We start from the raw sequence: 25,847 nt of genomic DNA, 5'->3' as shown, positions 1-25,847 counted from the left end.
ACAGGTCAGAAAGAAGCTAGAAACAGGTTAGTTCTAATTCAGTCTTTAGGAAGTTAGTTAACATTTTCCATAACTGCAAATGCATTGCACTAAGCATTCTTTAAACGTTGATGGCATTCTGAATGAACTCCCTGATGAAAGTCTTTTATACATTATTAGCATCGAGGGAAACTTCCCTGTCATTTCAAAAAAAAGTCTGAAGTAAATACTGAGCATTTGCTCATATACTCATCTTGTGACTCTACAGATACTGACTACCACCTCAAGGTACTGTACTGGCTGCCGGAGAACAAGAGACCAAATCAGTCACCGCCCCTCCCCACATGGAGCCTGCACCCTATAGAAGACAAGCACTAACAAGTAAGCACAGGTGTATTTAACTGCTGCTGTGTTACGTCCTTATCTAGGCAGTCAGGGACCACTTTCCTAAGACTCAACATTTAAGCTCAGCTTTTAAGACTGAGTAGGAAATGGCCTGACAAACAACGTGCCTGAATGCACGTGTGTGTCGTATAAGGGGTGTGCTGCAAGCAATGGAAACAAATAATGGGAAGGGCCAGAAACAGCAAGCACTGGACCCCGCCCCAGACAGCAAAAGGAGGTCAGTGTGGGTAACTTTCTGCCTGGACTGACTGAGATAAGAAGGGTTCAGAGTTTTCCGGTCTTTTAGGCCATGTTAATTCTTAGGAATAAAATCTAAAATCTTTAAGGAAAGGCTCTGAAGCAGGGTAATGTTATACTAGATCTGCCTTTTAAAAATTACTTTGAGGTGCGCCTGGGTGGCTCAGTCATTAAGCATCTGCCTTCGGCTCAGGTCATGGGATCGAGCCCCGCATCGGGCTCCCTGTTCCACGGTAAGCCTGCTTCTCCCTCTCCCACTCCCCCTGCTTGTGTTCCTGCTCTCGCTGTGTCTCTGTCAAATAAATAAATAAAATCTTTAAAAAAAATTAAATTAAAATTACTTTGAAAAAATGAAAATAAAAAAATTAAAATTACTTTGGGGGCGCCTAGCTGGCTCAGTCAGAAGAGCATACGACCCTTGATCTCAGGGTCTTGAATTCAAGCCCCACGTGGGGGGTAGAGATTTTAAATAAATAAAACTTAAAAAAAAAAAGAATAAAATAAAATTACTTTGGCTGTTATCAAGAAAATGGGCTAGAGAAGGGCAAGAGTTGAAAGAGATGAAGCCACCACAATCACCCAGGGGAGAGAGGTGGTGGTGACTCAGACGGACAGTGGTGGCAATGGCATATTAAAGGAAAGAGAATATTAGAGGTAATTAGTGAAGTGAAGAGATGAGTGAGCAGAGGATGCTCAGTTTTTTGTCTTGTGCAAATGATGTCATTCACTGTGAGATGAAACACTGGAGGAGGGCCAAGTTTGGGAAGGAGGGAGGAGAGAATACATTTAGTTTTAAACTTATTAAGTGTTGAGATGGCTGAAGGACATCCAAATGGAGATACTAAACAGATACCCAAGTCCGGAGCTCAGAATGGAAGTCTGAACTGTAAGATATAAACTTGGGAGTCAACAGCCTAAATATCAGGGGCTTAAACTTGGGTCTAAAACTATGAACAAAATCTACCTTTCTCTTTTTTTCTCATGGGTTTGGCAGTCCTCCACTCTACCACTGAGCTATCGAAGGACTCACACTTTCTCATGGGTTTCGAAAACTACACATGTGGTAGCTTAGACCAGTGCTGCTGCTGGTGTGTAAGTGGTTCGCTTTCCATTCTGCCACAGGAATGATAATCCATATTTCATCCTGTTCACTCATGGGTGTGATTTTCTTGGTCCCTAAGGCATTTCAGTTTGTTAACTCTGCAACCGATGCTATAAAAGGGGATGAGATCACCGTAAAGAGAATACAGAGTGATATATTCTGAACCTTGCACAGCAACATTTAAAGGCTGGTTAGAGGAGAAACAGTGAAGGAAAATGAAAAGGAAGACTGCGTGAGTCATGGAAGCTAAGATTTCCTCCTGTTAAAATGGGGTGAATACCCTGTATTTTTCAGTCTCAGGATTCAATGCGAATACTTATGTGACAAGCTTCATACAGTGCCTGGACATGGCAGGTGCTCAATACATGGGGGCTACTTACAGGTCCCAGGAGTACAACTGTTTCCTAACACAGTGATGTTACTAAACACTTGTAAAATTTAACTCAATTTATAAAAACTAATTTTAAAAATTGAAACCCAAATACTATTTATGTGATTATGTTAAGACTGTTTGATCGAGAACACAAGTTCACACTCTAGTTGACAAAAATTATTCATAACTGTCCAAAAGATCTCAATTTGGGGGGGGGATTACATATATGAATAATTCTAAGATTCTTTAAATAATACTGTGATGTTCCTACACCAATTACTGACAATTCAACATCGTAAATCCTTAAATATTTTCCTTACCATCAAGGAAACTATTCAGAAACTACAGGCGAGAGAATCTTAATACTGAATATATTAAGAGTGAAAAATTAATATTCCTGTTATTTAAGAAAAAGACAAAACTTTTTTAAAACATGTTTTCAAAAGAAATTCTTACAAAGAATCTTAGTGCTTTAGGAAAAAAGAAATGATCATATACACTGACATTTGTTTTCAGCTCACCATTAACCAAGTTACTTAATCTTTCCAATAATCAGTCTCCTGATCTCTTAGTGAGAATAAATAATATTACCTGCCTCACAGTCCTTGTAAAGGTTTTAACAGTCCTTGCAGATAGCAGGCATCCAATAACTATTCGGCTGGACAGACGGGCATATGCAGAGGTACAAAGGTATCATAAAATATTTATATTTATAAAAACAAATAATTGCCCTCTTTAGTTTTAATTGTAAGATACAATATAAGTTTTAATTGTAAGAGCCAGCATTCATTGGGCAATTACTTTGCGCAAAACCCTGAACTGATAAGCATTCAGGATAAAGAAAACAAATCATGTTCACTGAAAAGAACGATAAAGAGACATCATTTGCAGACAACAGTAGAAAAAGAAAGATTCTTCTGCAGTCTTTTGCATGATGAATTTAGAAGTTTTAAAAGTTTGCATTATGAATCTTCTACCCAAAATAGAGCAGTATAATGAACTCCCACATACCTACCCTCTAAAATTACCATAATTTTGCCTTTCTTGGATGACTTAAGAGTTCTTGGTACTCAAAGACAATTTTGAAAGTAATCTTTGTGTAAACTAAATGACGCTAAAACCATTTTCCTACTCTGTACCTATGAAAAACACTAGTAAGATTATCAATTGTTTTCTTCATGAACCTAAATAGTTGAATTTTAAACTCTCATACTGAAGTTACTCACCAATGCAGGAAACCATAGTGCTTTCTTTTTATCCAAACTAATGTAATCTACACATACAACTTTTCCTAGTAGTTCATCGATCTGTTTCCTATCATCCTCATCTTCATCACTGGAGGATGAAGAAGACTCTTCCTCTGGTCTAGGGAAAGAAAAAAAATAAGATATTTCCATTTATCTTCACAAAGAATGAGCATACCAAGTTGATAAATATAGGTATTCTAGAAATCTTACCTCATTTTCTAAAATCTACAGAATGGCAAATTTAAATTTTTAAACAATTTTCTAAATTTCTAAAGAATAACAAAAAGGGTTATCATTTGAAGAAAGCACATCATTTTCCTAAACATCCTTTGGGTTTATTTAGTGCTACTCTAAAAGGTTAAGGGGGGAGAACAGAACAGAGTAACACTGGTGCCCAAATTCTCAAAAAGCTGAAGGCCCCATACGAAACATCCCAGTACTACACTAAAATATATTAGATCCAACTCTCAGATTAAAGAAGTTCTAAAGATACTAATTTTATACTCTCAGTACAAAGCTAATTTTAAAAAGGGGAAAAAAAGATCTTTATTTATTGGGGGCTTAGGGTGGGGAGAGAAGACAATCTGATAAGAGATCACCAATGCTATCCTTAATATCAAATATACACAAACCAGGAATTGATAAAATGTACAATACAGTTATTTTGTATTATGTTAGAAATTCCTTTCAGTTTACATTGTATATTGGACTAATAAATTAGAAAGAAGTTCACTGTCAGCAGAAAAAGGAACTATCTAAAACCATCCACTTGTTAAGACAAAAGCACAGCAAAAAGTAAAACTAAAAAGGAAAAAAAAAACACAAAACAAACAAAAATTCAACTCTGAGTCTGTTCCAAGAAAGCCCACAATCACTGTTAAAAAAAGATTCTAACAATTGAGTGCTCAAAACGCGCAGAGTAAGCAAAGACACTAAGAAATGAATAGACTACAATGTACATTCTTTTTTACAAATTAAATAGAAGAATGGTTAGTGTTAATTACCTATAGGGAGGAAAACATTTTTGAGATACTTGGCAATGACCAAGTTCACTGACAAAAAATGTAAACTGACAGATTATTTTAAAACCTTAAACATGATTTAACTATTTGGTTGACTGGGACAAATCCAATATACTCTAAAATTTGTCTTGATGCCTTTCCAAAGGGATGGCAACATAATGTCACTCCTTTATATATTTCAACATAATTATAAAAAAAGCAAAAACTATTATAATAATATTAAACATTTTAGAGTAATATAGGAAATAACACTATTTGATTTCAATGATCAAGGGACTTAAAAATTGTCCCCTGGTAAAAACAAAGCAAATTTTCAAGTTTGCTGCTGAGAACTAGTGTATTTCAAATGGCACTTAAAGCAGTTTAAAGTAGGGACATGGAAAGTAAGTAGGAGGTAGGAAAAACAAATATACCTTCATATTAGCAAAGCATAAAACCTTAAAAATAGGCACACAGCTTGGGACAATAATGAAAGACCTCCCAAGTCTGAGTTCTAATTGATTAGAAGTGTTTCTCAAGGGCAATGACTTTTATCTCTTCACTTTCTAATGACTATAGAAGACATCCAACCTTAAAACCATAATTACTGCTTTTCTAAAGCAGCCATAAAAAACTTATTCAGCTAGGATGTAATGGACACTCTTCATGTTATTATCATTAGCAAGACAGAAAGTCCCAATATCATGGATAACATATATCAAACCTGTAAAACAGGGAGAGAGAAAACTGGGCTTTATTTGCCTAACAAAGTCATCTGCATCTTTATGAAGATTCTCATTTCTTTCTTAAGACTTAACAAGTGTGAAGATTTCAGACATCAGAAAGTGACGTATAAAAAAAAAGTGACTGCCTACATAAAACACCTATCCACCTTTCACATTAAATGTCCAAGTTTCACTCTAAAACCATTGCCCATTTATGGACTAGATTTCCTGGCCACCCCCCCCCGCCCCCCGCCGGACCCCAGCAACTGAAGACTTTGTTCCAAGAGTACTCATTTCTCCGGTATCAATTTTTCTGCCCCTACTACATTGAGTCCCATCAGCACACTGTTATTTCCATCAATATGCTATTATTTCTCCCACTTAAAAAAAGAATCCCTTGACCTCACCTTCCCCACCCAGCTACTGCCACCTCGTTTCTCTACTCCCCTTTGCAGCCAAGTAACTTGGAATGCTCTACTCCTTAACATCGGGAAACCCTTTGACTCCTCTAAGTCTCTGTTCAAACGTCATTTCAGTTAGGTGACCCTGACAATCTCATTCAAATTTACAACCTGCCTGCCCCAATCTCTCCTCACTTTTATTCTTTACCCACAGCATTTACAAATCCATCATACTATATAATCTACTTAGTTCTTTCTTATGTTTTCTCTTTATTGCCCATCTACCCTATATGAGAGAATATAAGCTCTAAGGGCAGAGATTTTATCAATGCCTGTTTATTCACTGATATATCCCAAGTACCTGAACAGTGCTTGGCACAAGCATAGATATTCAATAAATATTTGCTGAGTAAATAAATGAATAGATTTATTTCTTTCTACGATGGTTATTTTTATTTTTCCTGAAATCACAAAATGTATACAAGCAGTATAATGTACACAACCAGTATAAACCACACCACTATATATACCTAAGGCTCCTTTAACTTTTCCTCTTGGAGTTTAGCCAAGAAATAATTTACACAAGACACTCAATAAACTGAACTAAAATAAATGAGCATCAAAAATATTTTAAGGGGCGCCTGTGTGGCTCAGTTGGTGAAGTATCTGCCTTCAGCTCAGGTCATGATCCTGGGGTCCTGGGATCGAGCCCCACTTTGGGCTCCCTGCTCAGCAGGGGAATCTGCTTCTCCTTCTCCCTCTGCCCCCCCCCCCCCCCGGTGTGTTCGCACACTTTCTCTCAAATAAATAAAAATAAAATGTAAAAATAATAAAAAATAACTTAAAAAAATATTTTAAGGGAGCAAATACAGAGCAAGCAGAGAACCTGCTTGGTTTTATTCCCCTCTGACAGCGTTGCTGCTTCAGTGGTAAGGTGGTATTTGTTTACAGAGCCAGAGCAAAATACTGCACTGTTTGTGACATAACATCTGATGCTGCCACTGGAAACAAAGCTAACTACTCGGGAATGTTTACCACCACAGAATAACAGCTAATTATTTAAGGGGACTGCACATCACTATTAATTCTAAATTAACTGTAAATTAAGTATGAAGAACTTTAGACAAGACGTGTGCCAAAGAACAGCAAATGACAAGAGGCAAACAGGAAACTGACTTCAATCATCCTTATGATTTCAGGCAAGTAACTCAGTTTCAAATTTTGTACACTAAATTAAAAAACCTGTATTAGTCAGTATGAGAAAGTCTAACAAGGTACAGCTCCTTAGAAATTAAAACATATAGAACATATGGACATGTATATACTTACCAATAAAAGGATTTTATTTTTTCCCCAATTTTTAATCAAGAAGGAAACTAGAATCAAATTCTCGTCTCAAAATGAAACAGCAAACAATAAAAAAAACTTCTAGAATTAGTGGTACTGGTTACATAATCTGTGAATACACTAAAAACACTGCACACTATACACTTTAAAAGGGTGAATTTTGTTATGTTAATTATATCTCAATGAAAAAAAATTTTAAAGATCTGCAGACCTATGAACACCAGGTACACATCACTACTTTACTGGGTAAACTTAGTACTGTGAATGGGTAAAATCCCTCCCCATAAATAATCACTATCAAGAACCACTATAAGCTTTCTTATGCTTTATTCTTTTTCTGAAGGAGAAAAAAAATAACAGCAAGCAGACTGATTTCTACTGTAGCAGCTGCATATACACTTTTGCCAGGTTACTGGAAAACACTTTTGAGAGGTGAGGGTACACAAATGTTTCTGTAATTTCAGGTATTATATTCTTTAGGCAGAATCAAACAAAACATCTGTATACGATGGTTAAATTATAAGGGCAAAATTCAATCAACTTATACACTGAATGATCAATAACTTTCTTTAAAAAATTAAAAGAGAATGATAATCTTAAGAAAATAACTTGAACATATTAGAATTAACTAATTAAAGGTAGAATATAAATAAAACTCAATTGAAGGAAGGTGTCAAAAATAATTTTTGAATAGCTGGAGGCAGATTAACTGGTATGTGGATTAACAGTTGTTAAAAGAAAATATAAGTAGTGATATACTCATTAACAATAGAGTCTGAGGAATCCTGGGAAGAGATAACCTTATTTTTCTCTGTACAAAATTAAATTTTAAATGACAATCAGAGAATCAAAATGAAGACTTTTTTAGTTGAGTAATAGAAGAGGAAATGAAGGTCAGATAAATGACCTTAAGGTCCAGGTCCAAGACTTTGTTGTAGAAAATCACTCAGAAAGGGGAGAAAGAACTTTGAGGAACTGTAATTCAGGAGAAGGGCATTTCCAACCGTGGTACTCGCCTATGGTGTCTATATACCATGGTGTTAAGATCTCTTGGCAATGAGAATGACCACCATAGTGAGGGGGAAGGAAGAGCAAGTAAAACAAGATTACAGATGAGAGGGGCTTCATTTCCTACAATAGTTAATTTTCAACCTCTGATCTGCCTTCTTACTTTGCACATATATGATACAATCCCAAGAGCAAATCTTTCATTATACAGAGATTCTCAACAGGAAAATCACTAACTTAGAATGTTTGCAGGAGTCTTTAGAAAGCAAAGATCAACTTGCTCAGTGACAAATGCATGCTTTAGTCTCATCTTCAAGAAAGGGAGACCTCAGCTTATAGATTTTTTAATACATCATAATTCTGGGTCATTTTTTGAAGATTACTCTAGGTGATAATCTATAAATTATCTTACTTTAAATTTATTTTTACACGTGTAGATGACAGTTGGAGAAAGATAAAACATGTCTAAATATTAGATGCAGTATTTTTAAAAAGAATTTTTGATAGACACAAAAACTTTTTCCTACAATATGCATATAATATGGAAATGTTGTTTTAAAGAATTCAAATAATATAGCCCAAAGCGGTTCCACTTAACAGACATAAACACTGTAAGCAGAATTTTTATATACTCACATATAAACACATTTTTATGAATGAAGTCAAGTCACATACTGGTATTTCATGAAAATTTTTGCATTCAATATATGATGTTTGATATCTAGTATTTACACAGTGTTTCCTATATAAACACTTTGAGGATATGAATTCATTTAATCTTCGCAACAACTCTGAGAGATAGTTATACTATTATCTCAATTTTACAGATGAGAAAATTGAGGCATGAAGACTAAGTAATCTGCCCAGGGTTATATAGCAAGGAAGTGGCAGAGAGTTATTCACACCCAGGCCACCTGGCTCCACAGTTCACACTCTTATCAAGCCACACTGCCACTCTGGAAAGCCAGAGAAGCAGAAATCTTCACTAATGAAATAATTTTACATTAAATACACCCCACCTCACTATTCTGACATCACCAATCATTATTAGAAGTTGACTACAGAACTATGGAAGACTCTAATGAGCAATGGTAGGTAAAATTTTAATATATAATTGAAGTCATTAATTTTCAAAGAGCCATCAAAAGGTTTATCTTGTAAATGCTTCAGTGAATATTCTATGGCAACAAAATATCCCTCTGGAAAAACTGATAACACTGTTAGATCACAGTAACATCAAATAATCACAACAGGATTCTTTCATATGAATAATGCTATCATACATTTTTCATTTATTTTTCTTTCTGGATAGAACAAGTCATATGCAGAAGAGTAAATAATTGTTATACCCTGAATACCCTAAAGATAATCAAGTCATCAGCAAGCTAAATCACAAGTGAGAGAAATTATTCACTTAGTAATTAATTGAAAAACATCCTCTAAAAATTTTCAGGGAGTTAAAAAAAAATGCATGGTCTGAATCACTAGTAGGAAAATACTAATACGAAATAATTTTTCAATGCAAGGATTAGTCTTTTGATTTCCTCCCTCAAAGGAGTCATTATTTATTTACTGTTAGAACTAATTCAGAAAGTAACTGAAGTACTACTCTATCTAAATAAGAGTTAATCAGTTGAATGGGAAAAGGCCCACGGAGCACGGGTGAGTTCAAGTCCTCGTCCCTTCCTTCCTGTGTTCCTTGGATTACTGACTGTCCCTGAGCCCAATTCCCCCAGTTTTTAATATGGGTAAAATCATACCTATCTTCATGAGTTTGCTCTAATGCTAAAAGTAAGCAATATGAGAGATAGCGCTTACCCAATTTCTATCTTCAAAGCTCAGCCACAATTAGATTTAATACAGGATTCTAAATACCGAATGAAAGCATTCACTTATGCTAGAGATTTCAATAATTCAACTCAACATTTATTTTTAACAGCCATTCTGACAATATTTGGGCTTAGACATGTTAAAATTTTTTCAATTTTATCCAAGTGAAATGTTCAAAATTGTTTTTAAAATAACCTCCAATGGAATATATTAAAATCCCACCCCTTCCCATTTTCTTCTCCTGCTCCTATGGGGGCAACTATGTTTTTAACTGTTTCAGCTGTTTCTTTGATAGTTACTACCTTATCTCTAAATAATACTCTTATACTAACTTATACATTGTATACATTATTCTGTTGACTTCCTATTGTTACTAGGACTTAATTTTATATTTAAGCCACCTCCTCTCCCTCCATCTTACTAAGTTTTCCTTTCTGATGTAATTTTCAGGGTGAGTTACTTAATGCCTTTGCTATTTTTTTCTCTATTTGTTATCACATTATCTTTAATTTCCCCCCAATGTTCCATTACATTAGGTAACTGAGTCCACCTTTTTAAGAGACTTTCATTCTTCCACTCTGCATTCTATTGGCTACCAGCATCTAGTATTACAACAGAGAAGTCTGATGCTACTCTGCTTCCCAGTCCTTCACAATAAATTATTTTTTTTGAAAACTGTTTGAAAATTGTTTCTTTCTCTCTGATGACCCTCTGATCCTGTGATCCTTTTTAATTTAGAGCCTTCTGGAGCCTAAGCATGGTCCATTAAAAGTAACTTGTTAAATAGGTAGAATATATGTCACAACTGTAAGACATAAAAATAAGTAAGATGGCTTCTGTCAAGGAGATTAAGATTATTAGGAAGAGAAAACAAATACTACAATGACAATAACAGGTGAAATACTGTTTTTGACATTAGATAAATGCAAAGAATTTAGAGGGTTCAGGGGAAAGAAAACAGGTCTGTTTTCAAGGAAAGAGTAGGGAGACAAAACAGTTCACATAAAGGTGGGAGCATTTCTGTTGGAGATTGAATGAGTGGGACAATGACATGTATGGGTGGATTTGAGAAAGAAAAAAAAGCATGAATAAAAGCATGGTATCAGGAAAACAAAGGATGTATTCAGCGAACGTTGACTGGCTCCATTCTGACTACAGCATCAAGATACATGTAGGGAGAAATGGCAGGTAGATATACAACTGTTAAGGTTGGCTGAGCATGGAGAATCTCAAGCACCCGTGCTAAGGAGTCTGAAATTACTATGAGATCCAGTTAGCATTTTGCAAAGTACAATTTCAAATTAGTAACTCTTAAAACAATACTAGAAGGAGAAATGAATTCAGGTTCAACTAACAGTTATGAAAATGGACTTACATATGATTAGATCTTCTTCCTCTATTTGTTTTCTTCCCTATGACAGGAGTGCCAAAATGTTCAGGGTTGGTGAGTGGGAGCTGGTCTAATGTCTGTGGGTAAGAACATAAACCCATCAAAGTTATGACGTAACAAGTTCTTTTTCCCTTTTAAACCAAATCAGTTTAAGAATATGCTTAGATTTGAAGATTAAAAACTGCCCCAAGGAAGCCTAAAATACAACTTTCCTAAAGAGAGACAACTGTCATTTCAAAGATATTAGAATAAAGATGAATGAACCCATTACTGGGGGCAGGGGGGGAGTGAAAAGAAATTAAGTTGTTCTTTCTTCATGGTTTCATTATCTATTTGAAGGCTGAAAGACTTCTAAGAATGATTAAAATACAAAACAAAACACAGCTCAGTAGAAAATAGACTGGGGAGATAAGAAATCTATATGTAAGGACCTAGCACCTGCATTGGAGCCAATTGCAAATAAAATTTCTCTTTGTTCAAAGGGAATCATAATCCATAATATAAAATTCTTAGTAACAAACAAAATTATCCAAAAAAAGCATCAACTGCTTGAAAAAAGGCTTTAGGTAGGATATATTATTACTCTGCAAACATTTTCTGCAATAAACCTTTTTTAAAGAATATGTAAATATTGACTTTTCTAAATTTAATTTTCCCTTCCTTTGTAATCTGCAGCATCCAATATGGTGCTTGGTATGAAGATAATGATCGGTAAATAAACATGTCTTGTTGTCAAATGACAGTTCATGTCAAACCCTTTGTCCCTCACCCCATCCTAAAATCATGATTTCCAGGTGAGGAATTGGTTGTTGGTTAAAAGCAGAATGAAGAAAAAAGGGATCCTGGGATGATTCCCTTCATTTCTCAGTATCAGATACTTCTTAGATTTTTCTTGCCATTATTTCCTGCAAAGGTTTATATAACTAAAAAGTTAAGGTCTCAATCTGAAGACGCTATCCCAACTAACTGAATTCTCTGAATATCAATTTTGATAATCCTACTTTTTCTGCCTTTTTAAGATCTTCCACACAGTTGCTATTCCTTTCATCCAATAGAAGCTCTGCTATTACAGATAATTTCATGAATACCAGGGGAACTAAAGACCCCACAAAAACTGTCAGGATGGGAGTGAGGGTGAGAAACTACTTCAGATAAAGACTTCTCAAAGTTACAAACCAGGGTGTTATATGAAAGGGTATACATCAATTTAGATTAAAAAAAAAAATCAGACTATCTAAATATAAACTTAATATTTAAAACTTTTATTTTTAAAACAGATAATTTTGTTGAAAATATGATGAACTAAAATGTGAAAGGGGAAGCATATTAATAATCTTGCATAACTTATTAGATTGCATAACTTCTGAGGATATATGTAAATGTACCTGAGGTACAGAGATCTATGTACCCAACAACAAAGAATACTGATATAGGTAAAAGGTACTACCCATAAAACATAAAGATCAATTCCTTCAGAAGACACAAAATATATTAACTTTTTATATGGCATAAAATCTAATCTTTCAAATCTAGCTTAAGTCAGGCATTTAAAAGATATTTAGAGGGGCATCTAAGTAGCTCAGTCACTTCGGCATCTGACTCCTGATTTCAGCTCAGGTCATGACCTCGGGGGTCCTGGGATCGAGCCCCGTGTCCAGCTCCACACTCTGCGGGGAGTCTACTTGAGGATTCTTTTTCTCCCCCACCCTCTGTTCCTTTACTCTCTCTCTCAAATAAATAAAATTTTAATAAATAAATAAATAACAAAAAAATCTGGAGGCAAAACTTGGTCCAAATACAGTAATATACCAAACAAAACCTCTTTAGAAGTCACTTGTCAGGGGTGCCTGGGTGGCTCAGTCGGTTGTGTCTGCCTTTGGCTCAGGTCACGATCCTGGGGTTCTGGAATCGAGCCCCGCTCATCAGGCTCCCTGCTCAACGGGGAGTCTGTTTGTCCCTCTCCCTCTCTGCTTCTCACCCCTGCTCGTGCACTCTCTCTCTCTCTCAAACAAATAAGTAAAATCTTTAAAAAAAAAAGTCACTTGTCATTAACTCCTAATTACGCTTCCCAAGAGCAAAAAATTTCAAAGTACTATATTTGGTAAACAGAGAAAATAAATTAATCTAGATTCACTTTCGGTCAAACTAACAGAAGGATTAAATGCCCCGCCTCACTCCCCTAAAATTAAGATTGCTCTTGTGAAAACAGAGACTTCTATTAAGTACTGTGATTTCTATTTTAAGCATCTGGTATTCACCGGTTACAGGAAAGAAAATATCCAGGATTTCTGATTTCTCTCCCTATGTAATAAAGAGTTAGAACGGTAAGAAGCCGTATCTCTGTCCCTGGCCTCAAACCATGTCCAGGAAAGTAGGAGCACCTTTTTTCAAGTGAGAGAAAAGACTGTGGGGAGGTTAGAATGTGTCTCGTCAAAACCTAAAGAGCAAAAAGAAGAGACTCCTAGCTATACTGAAGGCTAAAAGAAAATTCCATAGGCCTAGGGGAAACATGCCTATGTCCCTGTTTCTTAAATGGGCTATAGGAAATATGGAGCTGAGATTTTATCTAACTTTTCTTTAGAGTTTTTGACTGCATGTAGTAAATGCACAGCAAATACCAGCTGATGAAACTACTTCTGAATTATATGCTCTGCAGAAATGCCCCAACCCCTGGGCAGTGGCAACACTCTCACTAAGCCGGTTAGGGCTAGAATCAGTGATGTTAGTGCTGGAATTCAGACTGACGGAAGTGCTGTTGTGATCTCTTATTATGGAAATCTTTTAAATTTAAGTCTTTAAGTATGTAGCTTATTAATGGAATTAGTGACCCCAAACACTGCCAGTGGCTTTTTGCTCAAAGACCAAAGTTATTACTGATAATAACAATGCTCTGAGTAATTTTTTGACAAATTAAAAATGTTTTTTGAAAATATCAAAAATATCAAATAAAGGAAAGGAATACATAGATGGCAGATTAAATACACTCCTGGCCATGCTATCACAGAACTCAGTACATTTATAATCTTAAAATATTTGTTTGATTAATGCTTTTTCTCCTCCAACAGATGGTAAGTTACTCGAGGATAAATTCCATGTCTACTTGGCCTATCCTGGTGTCTCCAGTACCTAACATAACACCTGGCTTATGAGAATGGGATATGGAACAATACACCAGTATTCTAAGTACCCTCTAGCAAAACATAGAGTCTAACACATATAGATACACACAGTAAAAGTGGTCCGCCTTGAAGATGAGAAGGATACACTGAACTACTTGCTTATACGTCTTCAGCCTTTACACTACAAATGTCATGAACTACACAATTCTCCTAAAATAAAAAGTATTTTAGATATTTCTCTGGATTAAATAATAAATAAGGCACATGCTTTCACTAAGCATATGAAAAATCAAGTCTTCAAGCTCCCATATTCACTCACTGACCTACTATAACTGTACACATGTTCTAAGGGAAATGAAATTATTTTTAAGAATTACATAAACTTAGGGGCGCCTGGCTGGCTTAGTCGGAAAAGCATGCAACTCTTGCTCTCAGGGCTGTGATTTTGAGCCCCACAATGGGTGTAGAGATTAAATAAATAAAACATGAACAAAATTACATAACTTATGAAGAATTGTTACTTTATCACTGCAAAAAGCCAAAATTCACTGCAAATTCTAAAGCTGTATTTCCTATATTTAAACCTTCACAATTAATTCAACAAATATTTACTGAAGGCTTTTGTATAGAAAACACTGCTGGGAAAAGAAGAGCCTATCAAAATGACAAAAAGATGGCTATACCCCCAAAACAGCTTAAAAGCTTACAGGGAAAATAAGAAAAGTAATAAAAAAGACCATCAAATAAGAATAAGAGAAGTGCCAAAGGATCAAAGGATAAGGGATCAAATCTGGTTAGAAAGCTCATGAAAGACCTCATGGAGGAACATTAAGAGGAGCAGTACTCAGCAGAAACCAAGAAAAGAATATGAATCATAATCTGAAAATACCAAGTAGTCTTATAAGACAGAAGTACAGGGAAATGGGGCACTGGCTGGCTCAATCAGAAGAGCATGTGACTCTTGATAGTGGGTTGTGAGTTCGAGCCCCACACTGGGAATAGAGATTACTTAAATAAAAACTTAAAAAAAAAAAAAGGAAAAAGAAAAAATAAGTACAAGGAAATGTTACAATATGAGACTGAAAAAACAGGCTGGAATCATAATACACAGAACCTGTCCCAAATTCTGAACTGCATTAGGAATTCAATTATTTAAAGGAAAGGAAAATATATATATATATTTTTTAAGATTTTATTTATTTATTTCTTTGACAGAGAGAGACACAGCGAGAAAGGGAACACAAGCAGGGGGAGTGGGAGAGGGAGAAGCAGGCTTCCCGCTGAGCAGGGAGCTGGATGCAGGGCTTGATCCCAGGACCCTGGGATCATGACCTGAGCCGAAGGCAGATGCAAAATGACTGAGCCACCCAGGTGCCCCAAGGAAAATATTTTCAAAACAAGAAAACATAAAGTTTAATAGTTTAATAAATAATATAAAAACATCCCCCAAAGAAACACTGTTCTAAATAGTGACAAGAAGAAAAGTAATCATGGTTTGGCCACACTGTGCATTAATTAATATTGATTGGCTGGACTACAGAATGTAACACTTTAACAATATGTCCATTTTTAAAATTCTGGACTGCAAGCTCCTGATTTACAAAACTTTGTGAACCCTCCCTCCATTCTTACTAACTTAACACCTTTCAATTCTAGAGCATGGCTTTGGTACTAGAAAATACTGGTTTGAGAACCAGCTCTGACCATCAGTTTCACCATCTGTAAATTGAAGATAATAATGCTATCTACTTCATAGTGTTATGAATGTGATGATGTAGGTAAAGCAGTGAGCAAAGTCCCTGGCAAATATAAGCACTTCATTTATTCATCTGACTACCATTTATTCAGCTCCAACTCTATGCCAGGCACTGTCCAAGGAACCGGGAATGAGTGGTGAAGAAGACATATAAAATCCCCGCCCTTGTGACACATTCTAGGGAGGAAGGCAGACAAATAACTAAGCACATACATATCCTGATGTCAGAGAATGACACAAGCTATGAAGAAACTTCAGTCAACCTAAAAGGATTAAAAGGATGGCAGGGACTAGTGTAGAAAGGGCAGTCAGGCAAGGCATCTTTGAAGAGGGGCTATAATAATGTCAGCCAGCAGCAGCAGAAGCAGTAGTAGTAGTAGTTAGGGACTGCTTACAGTAGCTACAGAGCCTTTCATGATGAGGGGGTTTAAGTGGATTATAAAAGGAACATCTCTTTTCTACAATTATTTAAAATTAGAGTCTACATAAAAGTTGCCTGAAGATAACAGTTAAGCAAGATCATTGAATTTTCATTGTGGACAAATGCTAAAATATTCTTAGGGGAAAAAAAAGGATGTATCACCTGGTACTCAAACACAAGGCCTTAAACAGGATTCAGAGATTACATGATAATGGTATTAATGAATTTTCCTGATTAACAAGTAAGCTGAGTTGAGAAAGAAAAATATGCTCCCCCTAATACAAAATATGAAGACACAGTCATTCATTAAATGATTACTTACTTCACTTTCAGCAAAATGCCTCTCTCCTTTCAGGCACAGTGAAGATCGTCTCAGTGTCTTCTCATCTCCATCATCAAAAACTAGGAGAGGAGGTAAAATTGGAAACTACTGAAGGATTTTTCAAAGATTAACAAGATGATATAAATTATCATTTAATTTTCTGAGTGCAAACAGAACTATTGTTTCAGAAGATTACATTTGAAATTCAGTTCACATTTTATGTTTTCTGACAACTTCAAATACAGAATATGCTTTCCAATTTCTAGCAATAAGGAAATAATATACCTGAAAGGAAAACATCTTCCCTGACCCAGAAAACACCAAAAAAAAAAAAAAAAATAAGAAGTTAGCATTTTAGGAAGAAACAATTTAAATGCTAATTAACCCTTCTCAACATGGTAAAGGAAAGGCAAGTTTTCCAACTGGTAAATACTGACAGATTTACCTAGAAAACAAAAAGAATACAAATGTATATATTCAGACTGCCCCTAAAAAATGACTCTACTTTTACTACTTAAAGCAGGGTTTCTAAACCTGAGCACTACTAACATTTTGGGGCAGATAATTCTTTGTCACGAACGGCTATCCTGAACACGACAGGATCCTGAGCAGCTTCCCTGGCCTCTAGCCACTAGATGCCACTAGTGGCTCCCCATTTGTGACAACCAAAGCTGCGGACATTGCCAAGTGCTCCCCATTGAAAACTACTTATTTAAAGTACAAAAATGTTCCAGCAAATTTACTGTAAGTTTATGCATACACAGAATATATGCATATTTTATACTGTAATTTTAGCATATACTTACATTCCTCGCAAATCATGGGGAAAAAATACATCTATTCAAAATAAAGTTACCAGGCTTTGATTCTAGAAATAGCAATTTTTACCTAAGTAACAAAATTAGGTTCTTACATATTAAGTGAAATTTCATGTGAGACTGGATAAATAACTTTTAGTACAATGTTTTAATGCTGTAACTAAAATATTCAATGAAAAAAATGCCACATTTATGAGACTGACTACCATACATAATTACCATGTAGACTTACTGCACAGAACATGCTCACAGTCTTGTCCCCTACATAAAGTCAAATTTTCCTGTCTCAAATTAAAATTTCCCTTCTCTTCACCAAGTTTTTCCCCACCCCACAAAAATGTAGAGAAAACTCATCTATACTATTTCAAAGGTCCATCAAATTTTGACAACATCAAAGACATTTTAACTAGGTGTTTACTCTCATCCATGAGGTCATTAAAGAGTAAGAATTATTCCCATTCAATAAATAATACCAGGATAAATGGCTATTAATTGGGGGGAAAATATGACATTTCAGAATGTCCAAAAAATAAAAAATAAACTGTAGATGAAATAAACAGCTATTTGCAAAACAAAAACAATACTATAAACTGAAAAATACAATGGAAAATAAATTTATAACACTGATGGAAGGAAGCCCTTTAAAACAAGATTCAAAATTAAAACTACAAAGGAAAAGGTGACCACAGGAAAAACTGACAATATGAAAACTGATAGTGAAAATAAAAGTAAATAGGAGAAAAATACTTGCAACTAAGGTAGCCAGGGGTTAATATTCAGAATATACAAAGATCTCATGTCCTAAAAATAAGAAAATGTAACCATCTCAACAGGACAAGGGGGAGACTGGGAAGACACTGTAAGATGGTAATTCAAAAGGGGCGCCTGGGTGGCTCAGTCAGTTAAGCCTCCAACTCCTGGTTTCAGCTCAGGTCATGATCTCATGGATCTTAAGATCAAGCCCTATGCCAGGCTCTGCACTCACCAGGGTGTCTGCTTAAGATTCTCTCCTTCTACTCTGAAAAACTGAGGGTTCTAGAGGGCAGGGGGGTGGGGGGATGGGTTAGCCTGGTGATGGGTATTGAGGAGGGCACGTTTTGCATGGTGCACTGGGTGTTATGAACAAACAATGAATCATGGAACACTGCATCAAAAACTAATGATGTAATATATGGTGATTAACATAACAATAAAAAAATTTAAAAAAAAAAAGATTCTCTCCTTCTGCCCCTCCCCGCACTCACGCACGTGAGCCCTTTCTCTCTCTAAAACAAGTAAGTCTTAAAGGAAAAAAAAAGATGGAGGGGCGCCTGGAGGGCTCAGTCGGTTAAGCATCTGCCTTCAGCTCAAGATGGAGCCCCGCATCAGGCTTCCTACTCAGCAGAAGTCAGCTTTCTCTCTCTCTCTCCCCTCCTCCCTCTGCCCCTCCCCACTGGTCATTCTCTCGCTCTCAAATTAATAAATCTTAAAAACATATGAATAAATAAAAAGATGGTAATTTGAAAGAGAGAAAATACAAATGAAATGATGTTCCTTTCAATAAACATATGAAAAAAACGTTCAATCTCACTTAATCACAGGAGGGGAGTATTAAAACGAAACTGAGATACTACTTTGTATCCAGATGGGCAAACATTTTTACAGATTACTAAAATCAACTTTTACCTGGGCTGGGAAAATGAGTGCACTCACACACTGTCCACTGAAGTGTAAATGAATACCCTCCTCTAGAAAGACAGTTTTCACTACCTAAGTTTTAAAGTACATTTCACCTCACTATGCCTGGTCCTCAATGTACACATACACCAGGAAAATACAAGAATAATGTACATGTACAAGACATTCAATCCAGCATTTATTGTAATGGCAAGAAAACTGGCAACACCGTAAGTAAAAGAAAATAAATTATGGTACATCAAATATGAAACATACTACTATAATTAAAAGAAACTTCTCTGTTGCACAACATGAATACACTTAACACCACTGAAATGTACACTTAAAAATAGTTAAGATAGAAAAAATTTCTTTAAGATATACTTTGAAGTGAAAAAAGCTACAAATTCAACTGTATAATATATACACTAATTTCAAATTATACTTTATGTACATACTTATGAAATAAAAACTTTTAAGACCTGGAAAGATTAAAAAAAACATTAACAGCAAAACAAAAACAAAAAATATTAACAGTGATAATATCTATGGCATTAGGGGAGGAACTGAATCAAGGAAATTTTGATGTGTATTATCTTTGAAAATACATTTTTAAAAGATTTATTCCCTTACCTACAGTGTACCAACTTGCATCTGTTAACTTATTGATAACAGCTTCCTGATATGCACCATCAAGATTCTTCACTTCCACAATAGCTCCGACCTAAAGTATTTTTAAAAAGTTAGAAAAACTTTTAGAAGGTAAATGAATAAAACAAAAACTAGCTCTTTTTTTTTTTAACTGAGTGCATGGTGGCAAACAATAAAAAAAAACTACTGATTTGATTTGTCTTAAGCCGCCAGCAGTTTTACCTACCACTGTTTTTGTACCATCAGTGAAAATGTCAACACAGTAAAAAAGGTAAATAATATCTAAGTATTGTTATGAAAATAGTTTTGCCCTTACAGCCTCCCTGAAAGGGGTCCTGGGAGCCCCCAGAGGTCCTCAGACCACACTTTAAGAACCACGATCTCTGAAGTTGACTACCCTTGCCTTATATTAGCACTCGTCCTTCAAAGAGGCCGGGGAAAGGTAGAAACGAGAAAGAGCTTTGACATCTCCTTAAGAGTTATAATGTTCCACTAATGACAATCATTTAAAATATTTTCCATCTAATCAAGAAAATGCCGATAATTACATTTATATGGTCTTTGTAACTACCTCAAACTAAGAAGTTTCTGCACAGTGAAGGAAATCATCAGGAAATCATCAACAAAATGAAAAGGGAACCTACTGAGTGGGAGAAAATATTTTCAAATATTTTATCTGATAGGGGGTTAATTATCCAATATATAGAGAGAGAACTCATATAACTCAATAGCAAAAAACCAAACAATCCCATTAGAAAATGGGTAGAAGATCTGAACAGACATTTTTCCAAAGACACACATGTGGCCAACAGGGACGTATAAAGATGCTCAACATCACTCATCATCAGGGAAATGAAATCAAAACCATAACGAGATATCACCTCACACCTATCAGAATGGCTATTATCAAAAAGACAACAAAAAGCAAGTGTTAGCAAAGATATGGGAAAAAGGGAACCTTTGTGCACTGTTGGTGGGAATATAAAATAAATTGGTGTATAGCCACTATAGTAAACAGTATGGAGGTATTTAAATTAAAAATAGAACTATGACCCAGCAATTCCGCTACTGGGCACCTATCCATAGAAAATGAAAACATTAATTCAAAAAGGTATCAGCACCCCCATGTTCACTGCAGCATTATTTACAACAGCGAAGATATGGAAACAACCTAAGTATCCACTGGTGGATGCATGGATATAGGAAAAAATATACAGATAACGGAATACTACTCAGCCATAAAAAGGAAGGAAATCTTGCCATTTGCAACAACATGGATGGGCTCTGAGGACCTTATACTAAGTGAAATAAGTCAGTTAGAGAAAGACAAGTATCATATGATATCACTTACATTGGAATCTAAAAAATAAAACAAACAAACAAAGCTCATAGACACAGAGAACAAACTGGTCATTGCCAGTGGGTGGGAAGGGAGTGGGGAGTAGGCAAAATGGGTAAAAGTGGTCAAAAGGTACAAACTTCCAGTTATAAAATAAATTAAGTCCTAGGGATATAATATACAGACAGCATGGTTACCCTAGTCAATAGTACCATATTGCACATTTGAAAGTTGCCAGGAGATTAAATCTTAAAAGTCTCCATCATAAGCAAAAAAAAAAATTAAACTATGTATAGTAATGGATGTAACTAGACTTACTGTATTAATGAAACATTGAATCAGTATCTTGTACACCCAAAACTAATAAGATATTACATGTCAATCATAAAATAAAATACAAGTATATGGTCTTTATGATGATACCAAAAAATAAACTTGTTCAGAGTCTGTTAGCCCCACACAATGCTCAAAATGGGGAAGGAAGCTGGAGAATTAATAGAGCTCTTATTAAATGACTACAGTCAATAAATACATGGTAATATTTTTTTATTTAATAAGTGGTCTAGGTATTACATTTCATGTGAACTCATTAGAAAATATATTGAGATAAAATGACCATCACTTTTGGTAGGTTTATTTCCTCTAAGAGAAACATTTATCCAAATGCTGACACTTTCTATCAGGTAACAGAAAGCTATGAAGTATATTAGGGAATGATTTAAACTCTACACACACGCAAAGAAAAAAAAAAAACAATAGACAAAAAAATATTTTAACAATCTTGACACCAAAATTTAATATGCCTGCCTATGTCAAAATCGAAACTGGTCCTTAGCCCTAATCACAAAGAACAATTCAATACAGTAAGAAAAGCCAAACAAGTAAAATAAACCAACTGTGCCATAAAGAGGTGGGAGCAGAAGGAGAAAAAGAGGGCCTGAGGATACAAAGTGGTTGCCTTTTCTATCTCTTCACAGCACTGAGCATATCTTGTAGCTGACAGGAGCTGGTCCGAGCCAATGTGAACAGGGCACCTGTCAGTGAGAGCTATACTGGTGTGCTTCTAAGGCAAAAACACAAATAAGGCACAGAAGTGTATGTGTTCTGAACATTCAGAGGGCACATGCTTCAATGACAAGGGGGTGACCCTATCAGAATTCTAGCTCTGTCATTACTGGCTGGCATGGCCAGATTATTTTATGTCCCTTTAGTGTCTTATGTAAAGAGCTGTTAGGATTATATAAGATAGAATTTGCAAAAGACTTATTAGCACAGCACTGGCACATACTAAGTGCTAAACAAATGGTGACAAGCATCATAAGTATACATGTTTTGTCTTTTATGTCCCTGAAAATGATGAACATGTGCATGTAACACTAAAAATGGCACCTACAAAACAGAAATGGTGGAAAATAATTTTTATAAGGCAAGACTTTTTTTTTCATTACAAGCTTTAGCTCTCTATAGGGCCTACTAATGCTCTGGGGATCCAATTAAAAGTCTTAAAAAAAAAAAAAAGGCTTTAAGTCAACCACAAACAAATAACTGGCAGATACACATATCTAATTCCCCCAAAAGTACAGCTCTGTCCGTAAAGGATTTTTCTTGTATCTACAAATGTTTCTTCAATTTTGTTAGCATTTCTTAAAACTCACCCAGGCAGGCCATTGTCTAATTTTCAGACATTCAAAAGGGCCAAAGAGCACACCGTGGCTACCCACACACTCCCTTTAGCTTGCTCACTAGTAGAAAGTAGAACAGTACTCATTTCACCCACCAGTGAGGAGAAATGAATGCAAATAAATAAAACTATCTGTATGTAACATGCTTATCACTTTAATTGCCTGATAACCCTTAAAAAATTTCATTTGCCTGTAGCTGCTTCAACAAATTAGCACTCTAAAAGCTCTTTGTCGCTCAGTCGGTTAAGTGTCTGCCTTCCGCTCAGGTCATGATCTCAGGGTCCTGGGATCAAGCCCCATGTCAGGTTCCCTACTCAGCAGGAAGTCTGCTTCTCCCTCTCCCTCTGCCCCTCCCTGCGCTTGCGTGCACACACACACACACACTCTCTCAAATAAATAAAATCTTAAAATAAATGAATAAGGGGCGCCTGGGTGGCTCAGTCGTTAGGCGCCTGCCTTCGGCTCAGGTCATGATCCCAGGGTCCTGTGATTGAGCCCCACATCAGACTCCCTACTCAGCAGGAAGCCTGCTTCTCCCTCTCCCACTCCCCCTGCTTGTGCTCCCTCTCTCGCTGTGTCTCTCTCTGTCAAATAAATAAATCAAATCTTTAATAAATAAATAAATAAATAAAAGCTCTGAGGTTCTTAATGTGTTGGGGTTTTTCCCTCACTTTTCACATTATCACAGAACCTCCATCACTTAATCCCTAATTCATCACCTATTAATTCTGGAAGTGCAACATGGTGAAAAGGAAACAGACGAGTAAATAAAAAGCAGTCAATGCTTCCTTGATGTTTACTTCATTTCTGAACACAGGTTTTCCTATCACATCAAGTTTCACCGAACATTCTATTGTTTTCTACTGGTCTATTTAGAGAGTATTATTTTTATCAACTCAGTAAAAGCCAATGATTAAAAAGAAATGACCAAGTATAATTTTTAATGTCTCCCATTGAAGCATCAGAATTAATAATGAATCAATAAATAAATTACCTTTAGTGGGCCCTTTATGTGGTCATCCTGAACTTCCACTGTTGAAGAATCATGCCTAAATGTTACCTAGAGATCACAAATTTAATTAGCAACAAGCCCACACACAAAAAAATCAAGTGACACAAGCTCATCAACACATGAATTCATTCTCCTTACGAGTAATCTAACACAGCTGTCTAGTATATATAAAATCTCAATCCCTAAGCAGATTAACTGAAAATTTTATTATTTAAACAAATTCCCAGACTAAAATCAGTTGGTGTTTCATGTATTAGACTTTATTCAATACTATTAGCTATTACTTTAGTAGTATAATTTCTTTTCCTAAAAAATGAGGGGGTCAAAAAACAGGTGGAGACCTTAGGCTATTAGGTCCTCTATCATTCTGTGAAGGCCTAGTTTAATAATAAGCAGTAGCAACAAATATTTATAGAAAGCTAAGCATCAGGCTCAAGCATTAAACATATAATCTTTACAACAACCTTATTAATAGGTAGGTATGATTGTTTCCACTTTGTTGATAAGAAAACTGAGGAGCAGAAAGTAGAAGTAACCAGTCCAAGATCACATAACTGGTACACGGTAGAGCTGAGATTCAAACTCGGGCAGTCAAGCTCCAGAAGTTTACTGTACTTTGTATCAGCACAGAAATCAGAGAATGGGAAACCAAATGTAAGGAGATTAAGTCAAAATAAGGGTTCAGGTTTAAATATTTCACATTAGTTGGTGAAAAATAAGACAGCTTCCAGTATTCAATGTAGAACAAGTTGTTTTCCCTATACAAAGCAAGAGTTCTTACAGGGATTGAACCATCAACCTGGTCTTATCAGATGTCTCTGGTAAAGAATCTACGTAATATGCTCACAAACAAGTTATGAAAAGAGATGTCCTATACTCACAGCATCCCAGGCACTTCTGTCTCACACAAAAGCATTACCATGCTTTATTTAAATTATGTGTTTAATTATCTCTGTCACTCACTCAAGACTGTAAGCCACTTTATGACAGAGATCAGATTTTAAAACTAGAGTTTTAATACCTAATATAGTACTTAGCACATAGTAAATGTTTAATAAATGAAAATTGATGAGGAAGAAATATATCAACAAATTGTTGGAAATGTATTAACTTTGTCTGAATCATAAACAAACCAGAAGTATACCACTATATCTGTTGAGAAAATAATTAACTTCGAATTATAAACAGATTTTTAGAGCAGCCAAAAAAATTAACAAGTTTTAGTTATCCATTATTTACAAGGCACAAGGTACTTGTACTCTGTGCTATCAACAGAAGCAGTAAAGACTAACAGTTCTCTTCCTCTGATTAATAGCAAGAAATGGCAGGAGTGATAACATGCCATTTAGCTAGTTCATTCATTACACAGCAACACCCAGCTGAGACTGCAAGTCAGGGCTAAAATTCAGCCTGTGCTCTGCAAACCAAAGCATGGGTCCTGGAGTAAAACTGCTCCTGCCCTAAGGGAGCACCTTTTTCTAACTAACACAGAAGTCTTATCTGCAGGCCAAGCTCCCCTAAATAAGCTATCTACCAGGAGGGAGGGCTTTTGTCTAATTCACAGTAAGATATGACATGTGTTAGTAGGAGCTCTGTCTGGAAGAGTGAGGAAACTAATAAAAAGCTTTCTCTTCATTTCCAAGATAGTAGCGGCAAAAAAATGAGTGCTCAGGGAACACCAGTGTGTGAAATCAGAACAGGAAATGCCGCTATAAGAACACTGTTAAGAGTACCCACAAAAATCAAGTCACGGAAGAGCTCACAGATACCACACATGTGAAAACTAAAGGCACGGTGTGGCCAAGACTAGACTCCTACAGATTTACAGTTAATTTAAGGGTCTTATCACAGTGGAGCTTAACTAGGAGTGTAAATCAGAATCACAGGAAGCTTTTTTCAACACATCCATGCATAAGGAAAGCACCTAGGATATAGGCATGGAAAAAGCTCCAGAAGAAAACCTGAAACTCTCTACTGGACATACACCTCTGTGGCCTTTTGACTTGGTGATATTCAAACCAATGTT

General features: G+C 35.8%; 1 protein-coding gene across 6 annotated transcripts in view; it reads right to left on the bottom strand.

The window, feature by feature from the left end:
- The window catches only part of ARID4B (AT-rich interaction domain 4B), a 139,256-nt gene that overhangs the window by 55,905 nt on the left and 57,504 nt on the right, over positions 1-25,847 (bottom strand). For all 6 annotated transcript variants that reach the window (XR_012374309.1, XM_025850799.2, XM_025850801.2 and 3 more), the window contains exons 4-8: positions 23,804-23,869; positions 19,771-19,861; positions 16,664-16,743; positions 11,031-11,122; positions 3,323-3,461 (exon numbers count right to left, since the gene is read on the bottom strand). Coding sequence is in view for 5 of the 6 variants with exons in the window: in XM_025850799.2 (XP_025706584.1) it covers positions 3,323-3,461; positions 11,031-11,122; positions 16,664-16,743; positions 19,771-19,861; positions 23,804-23,869 (468 nt within the window). In the remaining variant the exon portion in view is untranslated. The remainder of the gene's footprint in view (positions 1-3,322; positions 3,462-11,030; positions 11,123-16,663; positions 16,744-19,770; positions 19,862-23,803; positions 23,870-25,847) is intronic.

This window comes from Callorhinus ursinus, unplaced genomic scaffold (assembly GCF_003265705.2).
Source record: "Callorhinus ursinus isolate GAN/ISIS: 27379988/994484 unplaced genomic scaffold, GSC_fseal_2.0 scaffold32, whole genome shotgun sequence".
Classification (NCBI taxonomy): domain Eukaryota; kingdom Metazoa; phylum Chordata; class Mammalia; order Carnivora; family Otariidae; genus Callorhinus; species Callorhinus ursinus.
This window is presented reverse-complemented; position numbering and strand designations above follow the sequence as displayed.